The sequence below is a fragment of the Equus quagga genome, chromosome 22, assembly GCF_021613505.1.
Source record: "Equus quagga isolate Etosha38 chromosome 22, UCLA_HA_Equagga_1.0, whole genome shotgun sequence".
NCBI classification, from domain to species: Eukaryota; Metazoa; Chordata; class Mammalia; order Perissodactyla; family Equidae; genus Equus; species Equus quagga.
The window spans coordinates 21,176,835-21,189,474 of record NC_060288.1 but is presented as its reverse complement, the minus strand read 5'-3'; the positions used below and the strand labels follow the sequence as shown (position 1 = coordinate 21,189,474).

Here is a 12,640-nt window from a genome sequence, read left to right as displayed (position 1 = left end):
CTGCACACATTCTGCTTCAGGGGTCCGGGGTTCACAGGTTCGGATCCCGGGTGCGGACATGGCATCGCTTGGCAAGCCGTGCTGTGGCAGGCGTCCTACGTATAAAGTAGAGGAAGATGGGCACAGATGTTAGCTCAGGGCCAGTCTTCCTCAGCAAAAAGAGGAGGATTGGCAGCAAATGTTAGCTCAAGGCTAATCTTCCTCAAAAAAAAAAAAAAGAAAAAAAGAAATTGGCTTGCATTTTTAGGAAATTTGGATGAAATGAGACCACTATCCTACCTAGTCGTGCTTACACAATAGGCGCCTATGCAATAGGACTGGAGGCAGGGCTTGCTTTTTGATGAAGATCCAGATTTAATTCCTTATCCTTGTTTCTTACTAGATACTTAACAGTTATGTGACTTTAAGAAAATTACATCACCTCTGAGCCTCGGTTTCTATATTTGATTATTAAGATTCATACACACTTACAGGTTGTTAAAAATATTAAGGGAGATAAAGTACGATAAGCTTTTCACATAAAAATCCCTCTATAAATATTTTGTCATCTTCTTTCCAGCGCTGTACAACCCATCACCCCTGAGCGAGGCTGTAGGAAAAGACATTCTTCTGTGGATTATCAAATAGAGAAAGATGAGAGCAAATACAAGACACCAATCCAATGTTACTCATGTCTTCCAAAGCACTGAACTATCAGGCTTCTTCTAAGAAATTTAATTTTCCTTATAAGAAAGAAGTAGAATACTTGAAAAAATAATTTTAAAACACATTTTCTGTAAAACTTCCTATTCCCCCAGATAAAATATCCAGGGAAATTAAGTTGTTCTCTATTTGGAATGATAAATGTTAGGAAGTCTTGACATTGTCAGTAATAGGATGCCTAAATGTCAGTAATAGGGTCTGTAAAAGGATGTCTCCATTCCACCTGTCACTATGATGATTATTCTCAAATCTAACGTCCTGATTATACCTAATTCTATTTTCAGAAATATCTCTGGAGTCCTTAACCTGGTCCTAAGGATCGCAGACTATATTTCTTCCCTAGTTTTCCAGTCTTATGCTGCAAACACATTTGTTGTTCTAAGTAGGCTAGAACATCAGTTACATCATTCATGACTCAGCTTAAAGGTAACCTCTTCCAAAAATGGGTATTGAAAGCCACACGAATGCAAAGACTCGGGGTATTGAACTGGGTTCCAACTTAAACACTAGAAATCTTTTATTGGATTCCTTTATATAAATTCTTTTACAAAATCACGCTCTTAACTTTCTGGCTTCTTGTGGTCTTAGATTTCACACCAAGGAAGACTGAGGTGTAACAGCAACAGTTCAAGAAGAAACACGAGGGAGGCAGATGCTGAGAGAGTCCGAATTTGTGCCTCCGTTTGGGATACAAAGACAAAACAGAGGCCTGACAGCTCCTTGGAAGGTGAGACAAGAGAAATTATAAATGAGGGATCCCTTTGTCACATCATAGAATGATATCTGCCCATACTCATAATCTAGGAAAACTCCAACTTTGTGCATTTGCTCTCTCAAGAAGACCTTTCTTAAAGGAGGAAAGACCCAGAAGGTAAAGTCAGCTCCCATCATGGATCCTGTGAGTAGGACTTTATCTCCAGAAGCTTTGGGTGTGTCACTCTTTCCGCTGGCAGAGTCTTCACATATACCCAACTGCCACTTCGTTGCCTTTTCCACATCCACCTCCCAGTAGTGCCTCCCTGAGGTGAAGCTCTCCACACCCAACACAGAGGCACTGAAGTCAAATCTCCCTGGGTTGCTAGGCACATGCTGCTGGATGTTTCTGAGTCTTATACTTCTCAGATCCTCGGATAGGACCAGACAGGGATGAGCTGTTTTTGGATCCAAAGTTATAGGTCCTGCAGGCAAAGAGAAATTTAGTTAACCTAGAGGCTCGCCAATGCCAGAGACTAATGATTTCTTTTTAAAAGATTGGCACCTGAGGTGACACCTGTTGCCTATCTTGTTTTTGTTTTTTTTCCCTTCTTCTTCTCTCCAAAGCCCCCCAGTACATAGTTGTATATTCTAGTTGTAGGTCCTTCTGGTTGTGCTATGTGGGATGCCACCTCATCATGGCTTGATGAGTGGCGCTAGGTCGGTGCCCAGGATCTGAACTGGGAAACCCTGGGCCGCAGTGCAAACTTAACCACTTGCCACAGGGTCTGCCCCCCGAGAGACTGATGATTTTTAACAGGCAGGGCTTTCAATGAGTGGGCACAAGTCTCAGGCACAGATAGGGGAGAGGCAATCTAGGAAAGTCCAGGAAAAGGAGCCTTTGTCTGTTTCAAGAAATGGACATCATAGAGGAACAAAGTTAGTAAGATAATGGAAGGAGATGCAATCAATCTGAGGAGGAAGAACAAAGGATAATGGACTATGAGGAAGAACAAAGAATAATGCTCTATGGAGAAGCATAGAAGCACCTTTCAAACCAGAAAGGAATTTTATCAGGCTGTAAAAAATGGCCTGGTATCCAGTCCTTGCCAGATATCACCTGGGACCCAGCTGTAGCTCCCTGAAGACCTAGTCCTCTAAAGAAGCATTGGAGTCTCCTAATAGAGCAGTTGATTCCTGGCTCTTCTGTGACTGAATGCTCTCCTCATTTTAAATACCACCAGAGGATGAGACGTAGCTGCCTAGAAATTGTGCCAGCAGGCCCTTGAATTGAGTACATCAAAAGAGAATATATCAGCAGAGGCTGGAAAACCCATGAGAATCCTCCAGACAAATCAAGTCAAGAACAAGAAAGCTCAATGTGATTTCTTATACTTGAATGAAAGTGACACTTGCTTGCCTTCATAGCTCTGATTGTTCCTTCTCTTACCTCATTCTCCTCATCCTCTAATATTGTGATTTCTCAGAGATTGGTCCTGGGTCTTCCTTTTTACTACTGGTACTCCCTTCCCCCTGGGTGACTTCACCTAGCCTCAGTTTAAATATCTTCTATATGTTCACTATTTACCCCATAAACAAGCTGCCATATACCAGTTAGACATAACAGAGGCATTTCAAACATACTGCAACCAATGTGGAATTTCACACCTATTGCTTTCTAATTTCTACTTTTCAGTTAACAGCACACTTATTGCTTTAGTTGATCAAGCCATAAACCTAGAGTAGTCCTTTATTTCTTAGTTTCCTTAACATCTAATCCAGCAGCACGTTTCATTGCCAAATAAACTTAAATCTCTGGACTTGACGCCCAGTTCACATCATTATTAAGGTGGTCTTACAAGCCACAAGCCTTGAATTTTAAATTTCAAGTTTTCCCAGGCTCTTAGTATTTCCAGAAGACTGGCAGGAAAAAAATGCAAATTCTTTCTAGAAAAATGAACACATTGATTTTTGGCCTCAAAGAATTTCTAAAAATAATATCCAGGGAAAAAAGAGAAGCTTACTATTAAAAAAATCTTAAACACACACAAAGTAAGAAAGCACTATTGAGTATGATAGCCGAAATAAATCTGAAGAACTTTAGATATTGGAATTACCAAGAAGAGACTCTAAAATAATTTTTGCTTACTATGTTTGAAGAAAAAAGAAAAACGTAAAATATCTACAGGATATAGGAAACGTAAAAGTGAGACCGAGTAGATTCGACAAAGACACACAGAGATTATCTAGAAATGAAAATAAAATTAAATAGCATCAATGGATGATTATAAGAAAAGAAAGCTATAAATCAATATGCCTCATTCACATAAATAGAAAAATTCATTTAAAAATATTAGCACATTGGGGGCTGGCCCCGTGGCCGAGAGGTTAAGTTCGCGCGCTCCGCTGCAGGTGGCTCAGCGTTTCGTTGGTTCGAATCCTGGGCGGGGACATGGCACTGCTCATCAAACCACGCTGAGGCAGCGTCCCACATGCCACAACTAGAAGAACCCACAACGAAGAATATACAACTATGTACCGGGGGGCTTTGGGGAGAAAAAGGAAAAAAACAAAATCTTTAAAAAAAAAAAAAAATTAGCACATTGAATCCAGCAATATATAAAAGGGATAAAAGATCGTAACCAAGAGTGTATCTTAGAATTGCAAGGCTGACAACATATGCAAAAGATAAAATTCACCATATTAATACATGAAGAAAAAACAGGAATATTTTGGGTAGATACAGAAAAAGAATCTAAAATATTCGATATCTGCTCATGATAAAAAGTTTCGTAAACAGGAATAGAAGGGAACTTTCTCAACTTGATAAAAGGCAACTATACAAAACCTACAGCTAACGTCAAACTTAAAGGGGAAAGACTTAATGCCTTCTTTTTCCCCTCAAAAAAGGCAAGTATTTCTCACCACTCCTATTCAACATCATATTGGAGCTCCTAGCAAGTACAATACGGTGAGAAAAATACAGAAAAGGTTGGAAAAGAAATAAAACTCTTTATATTTATAAATTACTCAACTATCTTTGTAGAAAATCCCAAAGAACATATAAGAAAGCCCCTAGATCTAATAAATGAGTTTAGGATAGTTGTAAAATACAATTTCAACACATACAAACCAATGTTATATCTATAAACTAGAAATGAATAAAATTTCAATTATAAATTGATATTTAGGGGGGCTGGCCCAGTGGTGCAGTGGTTAAGTTTGCACGTTCTGCTTTGGTGGCCTGGGGTTCACTGGTTCGGAGCCCAGGTGTGAACATGGCACTGCTTGTCAAGCCATGCTGTGGTAGACGTCTCACATATGAAGCAGAGGAAGATGGGCACGGATGTTAGCTCAGGGCTAGTCCTCCTCAGCAAAAAGAGGAGGATTGGCGGCAGATGTTAGCTCAGGGCTAATCTTCTTCTTCTTCAAAAAAAGAAAGAAATTGATATTTAATACTAACGATAGCACTAAAAAATAATAGTTAGGGATTCATCTAATTAAATATAAACAATATTTGTTTGCTGAAAACTACAAAACACTGATGAGCGAAATCAAACTAAATTTAATGGAGAAGGACAGCATTTTCAACAAAATGATGCTGGAACAACTGCATACACATGTACAAAAAACGGAGGGGAGTTGACCATATCTTGAATCATGTATAAATATTAACTCTAAATGGATAATATACCTGGATGTAAAAACTAAAATGGTAAAACTTCAAGATGAAAATCTTTATTGGGGTAGGAAAAAATTTCTTAGGACACAAAAAACACAAGCCATAAAAGAAAACAAAATGATAAACTGAACTCCAAAATTTAAAACTTTTGCTCTTCATGGAGCTGGCCCCATGGCCTAGTGGTTCAGTTCGCACGCTCCGCTTCAGCAGCGCAGGGTTTCGCTGGTTCGGATCCTGGGCGTGGACATGGCACCGCTCATCAGGCCACTTTGAGGTGGCGTCCCATGTGCCGCAGCTGGAAGGATCCACAACTAAAATATACAACTATGTACTGGGGGGATTTGGGGAGAAAAAGCAGGAAAAAAAAAAAAAGATTGGCAACAGTTGTTAGCTCAAGTGCCAATCTTTAAAAAAAAACAACTTTTGCTTTTCAAAAGATACTGTTAGGTAAATGAAAATATAAACCACAGACTGGGGGAAGTAACACATACCTGATAAAGGACTGGTAATCAGAGTATTTAAAGAAATCACAAAACTCGCTAAGAAAATATACAAGACAATTTTAAGTGGGGAAAATGTTTCCAGATACACTTCAAAAAAGAGATACGGTAAAGTGTAAAGAAACACATGAAATATGCTCACCATCATTACTCATTTCAGAAATAATTGACAAGCAAAGTGATATACTACTATGTACCTATTAGGTTAGCTTTAATAAAAAAAATGGACAATACCAAATGCTGACGAGGACGCAGAGCAACTGAATCTCTCATACATTACTGGTGGGAATGCAAAATAGCACAGCGAGTTTAGAAGACAAGTTTGACTATCTCATGCCTAGAAATTCAACCAAGAGGTATGAAGCCACATCCACACCAAAATCTGTAAGGTTAGTAAATATTTATAACATCAAGTTGGAAACAACTCAAGAGCCCATACAGTTGCAAAAGGATAAATAAACTGTGGTTGATTCACATAATGGAATACCACACAACAACAAAAGAGAAGTACTGATAACACACAACAAATTTGGATGTGCCTCAAATGCATTATGCTAAGTGAAAGAAGCCAGCCTCAAACGGTCACATATTGCATGAACCCAGTGACAGACATTCAGGAAAAGGCAGAAGTATGAGGTAGAAGATAGAAATCCTTTGTTATACATGGTGACCTTTTTTCCCCTCAAAATTTAGATTTTCGTGTGTGTGAAGAAGATTGGCCCTGAGCTAACATCTGTTGCCAATCTTCCTCTTTTTGCTTGAGGAAGATTGTTGCTGACCTAACATCTGTGCCAATCTTCCTCTATTTTATGTGGGATGCCGCCACAGCGTGGCTTGACGAGTGGTGTGTCCGTCCGCTCCCGGGACCCAAACTTGTGAACCCCAGGCCATCGAAGCAGAGTGTGCTAACTCAACCACTACGCCACTGGGCTGGTGCCTAAAATTTTTAAGCAGTGGAATCTGCCTGCAATTGTGTTTCAGGGTTGGGAAACTGACAAAGGATTTGCAGAGACTAGCCTTTCAACACCAGATTATGCAATTATCTTTTTGATAGATATCTAATGTGTGTAGCACAATACACTCTCCAGTCTTTTTAAATCCTCAAGCCATCTAGCATTTCCTTTTATAGTAGGATGGTCACTTGATTCTCAAGTCCTACAAAAATAAAGTGCCCTGCCATCATGGATGTGTGTCAACTTACTTTGGAACACTTTGAGCATTTCGCTCATTCCTGTTATTTGGCACGAACTCAGGTCTGCAGTTTGGGCGGGCTGTAGACACTGAAGCAGCAGCGACTCACCCCTGTTAGAGAAAGGACACCGTCAGTCATCTGCGTGGATGGACCCCAGGTCCCTCCATCCAGAGGATGGATCTCATTACACGACCTCCTGTCCCTACCCCAACAAGCCCTGGGTGCTCACACAGCAGACTCTGCGCCTGACCCCAAAGTTTCCAAAACAAAAACTTACCTTTCCAAAGAATATCTTGCATTCTATGGGGGAAAATAAAGAGATAAGGTTACCCCTGGGTATGTGAGCTAATCTTTTGTGAACTGTGCTCACGAAAATATCTTCTCTTAGAATAATGAAACGATTTCCATGTAATTTCTTCAGCCTTGTGGTGTTAATTCTCAGACGGCAAGGTTTAACATCAAATAGAAAAAGTCAGTAAAACGCTTGAGGTCATTGCTATATTCCCAAGGGAAATATTTTCTACACTTCACCTTGGCCATCTTATTCAGAACACTCTTCATTCAAATTCTGCTCATCTGTTTGCTTTCTCTACTGGCGGTGGCAAAAGGCTGAGCAGACGCAGGGGCCTGCTGGGCTGCAGAGGGCAGGGAGCCGGCTCAGGAACCGAGTATAACTGGGTGACACCTACCTGGAACCAGGCTTGGCTCTAGAACAGAACCTAAGGGTTTGTGTGTAGGGGCTTCTCAAATAAAAGCACTCACATTGCAAATATGAGCCTGGCAGAGGCAAATGGATAGAGTCTTGAAAAGATCAGAATTTACTTATCGAAAAAGCAATGCATGTTACTGTATAAAATTTAAAATACACAATACTACATAAATAAGGCTCCCATTTGTTTCCCGAAGGTACTGCAGATTACAATGTCTGTGTTCATCTTCCCAGAGGCCGTCTGAATATTAATAAGCAAATACGTCTACACATATGTATATTCTCCAAAAAACGAAAAGTGGCTCTGCATGTTTTTTTCACTTAAGAAATCTTGAAAATAACCTTTTAATCCCTATAGAGCTGCTTCATTCTTTTTTATGGTTGCAGAACATTCTATTGCATGGATGTATAATAATTTGACTAAGCAATTATTTACCCTATTAAGGGATACCTCAGTTCAAACTTACTATTGATAATTTTAAGGTGAGAATTCATATCATGAAGGAGATGTACACATACTATGATTTTATGATGTCATAATGCTTTTGGTGACTGAGAAATAGCTATGTGGCCTTTCCACATGATTGAAGACCACTGGATATTGTTTTGGAAGTGACCCCTGATGAGTACTGTCCACTTCTCATTTCTCAAATACTGCAATAAGTCTTACCTGGAGCAGTGCTGAGCTGGATTCCCCACACTTCTTCTCTAACTCTACGGGGATCTGTTGGAGACTGCAGATCTGTTCAGAGAGCCTGGTCTCGCTCTCCTTCAGTTTATTCAGATTCTCTCTCCCCAGATCGTTCAGTCTCTGCAGAAGCACCTCCTTATTACTATTCAACTACTAGCAATTTCTCTTCTTTGCCAATTCAACTATTTCTTTAAAAACGTCCTTTACTGCCAGCCACCCCAGAAACAGACAATCAGGAAGGCCAGGATGTCCCCCTGTGTCAAGCAGGACACCTCAATAGAAACTTGATTCTCTGACACTTAACACAGTTATGCTGATGTGGATGGTAGGAATGCAGTCCACTTACTCAGTTAACAACCTGGACCAACAACAGATCACATTGTTTTTGCTGGGCAGCTTTTTTCAGAAAGTTTCCTAATTCCTTTGTTAAATTAAAATTGATTTATTATAATTTATTTAAAAATTAAATTCAGTCAATAGGGATGAAATAGCTAATCAAGCCACTGATAGCAGTTTCCTTTACATCCTCACAAAGATGCTGCACCTAGGCACATAAGCACATGTTCATGTTATTTTTTTCCTTAACACAAATGACATCCTATTATACTATTGCTGACCTGACAACTTGCTTTCTTCTTAATAAATAATATGCTCTTGGAGAACATTCCTTATTTGTACCATAGAGCCATGTTATCTTTTCTAAATGCTGAAGAGAATTCCACTGTACGTATATAATACAATTTATTTCATGAGTCCCATTTCAATGGGTATAGGTTGCATCTAATCTCTTGCTATCAATAAATATTATAGTAATAATAATACCTAACACTTATCAAGTGTGTAATATGCACAAATACTATTTAAGGAGCTTTGTATAGATTTCTTACTCAATCATCACAACATTGTGAACTAGGGGCCATTGTTATCCTCATATTACAGCTAAGGAAACTGAGTCAGAGGTTAAGCAATATGTCCAAGGCCACCTAGAGGCTAGTAAATAGCAGATACTCAGATATGAACCTCATCAATCTGGCTTCAAAGATTACCTCTAAACCATGGTTCTATACTCAAACGATTTCACAGCGTTCCCTTATCCATGCATCTTTTTATATGCATGTAAGTATATTTACAAGATCAATTCTCAGAAATAGAGTTGCTAGGTGAATATATACATTCTTTTTAATCATATGTGGTTGTCTTATTCTAGAACTGACAATGTTCAGCTCTTCTTTCCCTCATTTCCCAAATATTGTGAGGATGCCATTTTGAATATCTCACCTGCAGCGTTTCCTGGAACTTCTCCTTTAGCTCTGCGGCAAACTCAGTCAGTTGATTCAGACTAGGTTCTCTCAAGTTCAGGTTGAATACATACCCATGCAGGCCCCGGAAGTTCACCTCATTCTCTTCAATCATCAACCGGAACATAAGCCTATATTCAGACTCAATCATCTCTTTAAAATTCTGCTCCTCTTCCTTCATCATAGAAATAGATGATAGACTTCAGATTAAATATCACAGATTGACCATAAATATTTCTCTTTCCATCTCTAACTCCCATATAAAAACAAAAACATATAAAGTACAGGAGAAGAAATAAAAGGCATCAATATAAACGGAATTTCGGAGTCGAGATCAGCCAAGACATCAACACAAATTTAGACCATGAAAACACAGGAATGTTGATTGACTTAACTGAGGAATCTACAACCTCAGTGACCAAAAAGAAGGAGACCAGGAGAATTGGAAGGTAATGCCAATGGCATTTGCTGATGCTTTGAACAGGGTGTGTGAAAAAAGAGGAATCAGTGGGTGACTAAGGTTTTTAGAATAAATAACTAGAAGAATGGATTTGCCAAAACCTAGACAGGCACACTGTGGATGGGATAGATTCCAGAGGTGGGGAATGCATGAGGAGCTTAGTTTTGAATATGCTAATTTTGTTTAGTTAATAGAGACATCCAAGAAGAGATGCCAAGTAGGACGTTGGACATGAAAGCGTATCATTTGGAAGTCTGAGCTGGAGACATACTCTAGGAGTAGTCAGCTTAGTGATGCTATTTAATCTCATGAGACTTGATGGATTCAACATTTATCAAGAACGTGACATTTACCACCTCTACCACTACCTACTAGTTCACCAGCACTTGTCTCTGATTATTGCAACAGTCTTTCAGACCTCCACCTCTCCTCTCACCCTCCTATGGTCTGTTCTCCCTTCAGCAGTGAGAGTGTTTCTCTGAAAATGGAATTTAGGTGATATCACTCTGTTCAAAACTTTCCAGTGGTTTCTTTATTTAATTTAAAGTTGACAGCCCTAGATGATTTGGCCCCTTTATCTCCTGATACCATCTTCTAGTCTCCACTTCCTTTATACAGCCACAACCAAGTACACATCAGTCTCAAGACCTTTGTACCTGCCCTTCCCTCTACCTAGAACATTCTTGCCAAGACTGCATGGCTCAATTCCTCACCTCCTTGGATCTTCTTAAATGCTACTTTCTGAATGACGAGGTCCTGATCATTCTGTTTAAAAGTGTACCTCATCACTCTTTCCTGCTCTTGAAAAATTTTTTTATAGCACTTAACATGTAATATACTATACATTTTATTTATTTTGTTTATCTCCACTAGAATGTCAATTGCACAAAGACAGAACTGGTTTTTCCCACTGCTAAATCCCCGGTACCCAGCATTGTTCCTGGCACAGAGTGGGACCCCAATATTTGTTGAATATATGGTTCTTTGGGCTGAAAAAAAAAACAATGATCAGTTTAAAAATTTTTGAACAAGCAGGAAATTCTCCTCCTCTACCAGCCTCAACTGGACGTTCATTTTCTTTAAAAACTGGAAGAGAGACGACTCAGAATTTGGGCTATCTATCACAGAATAGGGTTATATACGAAGAGAGGGTTTGAAATCAGAATGAAACGTGTACATAAACGAGGGCGAGCCCTCAATTTGGATGGTAATCCTTAAACTGCCCTTTAAATGGTTTCAGGATTTATATGGCCACCAAAAATACATGAAATGTTCATTCTCTTAGGGCATCATTATAAACTGTGATCATGTTTATGATTTTTGCCAATAAGGTTGCAAATACTATCTCACTAACAAATTTAATACAGTTAATTTGTATTTCTCTTAGCATGAGCAAAGTTCAGGATCTTCTTCAAAAGATAGCTGCATTTTCCATTCTGTGAACTCATTTTTTTGATCATTTTTCTACTGAGTTTCTAGTCTTTTGCTTATTGACTTTTAAGAGCTCTTTACACCTTAAGAAATCAACACTCTTCCTTCTTATGGATTTCAAATATTTTTTCCTGCTTTGTCATTTGTCTTTGTTTATATTATTTGTTATCCAACATTATAAGTAACTTCCCCCCTAAGAATCAAGATAAGCACTGATCTGAATCATCACCATTCTTTCTTGCTCATCAGCCAACATGCTTTTAACTACTTCAAGTTTCTCCTTCAACGTGTTTGATATCTTCTGGAATAACATCTGTGAAGAAATATAGCACAGAATTCCAGGTAAAGTACTTGCTTTAGAACAGCTGGATTCCTAATGTTAGACAATTGAGGGGCCAGCAGCCCTGACAATATGTCTTCTTAGCCTTGATGTTGAAGGTCTATATAGAATACTTGCTAATATTCTTTTTTTTTTTTTTTTGAGGAAGATTAGCCCGGAGCTAACTGCTGCCAATCCTCCTCCTTTTGCTGAGGAAGACTGGCCCTGAGCTAACATCCTGCCCATCTTCCTCTACTCTACATGTGGGATGCCTTCCACAGTATGGCTTGCCAAGTGGGGCCAGGTCTGCACCCAGATCTGAACCAGCGAAGGGAGGGGTGGAGGTGGTGCTAAGCAGAAGGTGCTCAATTAACCTCTGGGCCAGCAGGCCGGCCCCTAATACTCTTTGATAAACATCAACTAAGGGAATGGTCAGGAGGATCAGAATATCTGCCCCCAAATAAATAAGTTAATAAATAAGAAGAGGCAGCCAGAGCGCCAGAGGGCTCTGGCATCTGCATGAAGCTTACCTTGTAATTCTCTGCGGCCTCTTGTACTCCATACACCACGTGATGCCTATGCTCCTGGGCCTGGAAGCAGTTGCCACAAAGTATGATTTGGTCGTCATCACAGAACAGCAGCAGCGGTTCCAGGTGTTTCTCACAGTAGGCATCTTCTGGGATCTTTTGCTGTAACTGGGGGTTGAGCCTTTTGGACATGGCAGCAGGAGTCCCTGGTTGAAGATGGGCTCTTGCTGATGTGGAATAATACTACTTCCCTGTACTCTGAACAAGAGAAGAGCGGCAGCGTTCTGGGGCCGACGCACTCGTCAAGCTGAGGGTCCACGGTCAAGCAGGAGAGCGGGTCAGCGCATCCCGGACTCCTCCAATCCAGCAAACCTCTGGCCGCCGCTAGCTCGGGGAAGGAGACACAAGAAGTTATACCAGTGTTCTAAGACTAGAG

General features: G+C 39.9%; 1 protein-coding gene across 1 annotated transcript; it reads right to left on the bottom strand.

Moving 5' to 3' along the window:
• Positions 1–1,329: 1,329 nt before the first annotated feature.
• TRIML2 (tripartite motif family like 2) lies at positions 1,330–12,396 on the bottom strand. Its single transcript, XM_046648823.1, has 7 exons — positions 12,208–12,396; positions 11,572–11,671; positions 9,448–9,638; positions 8,149–8,289; positions 7,047–7,069; positions 6,779–6,879; positions 1,330–1,880 (listed from the first exon to the last, which is right to left on the bottom strand). Exons 1-7 carry the CDS (start codon positions 12,394–12,396, stop codon positions 1,330–1,332), a joined length of 1,296 nt encoding a protein of 431 aa, XP_046504779.1.
• Between the last annotated feature and the right edge of the window lie 244 nt (positions 12,397–12,640).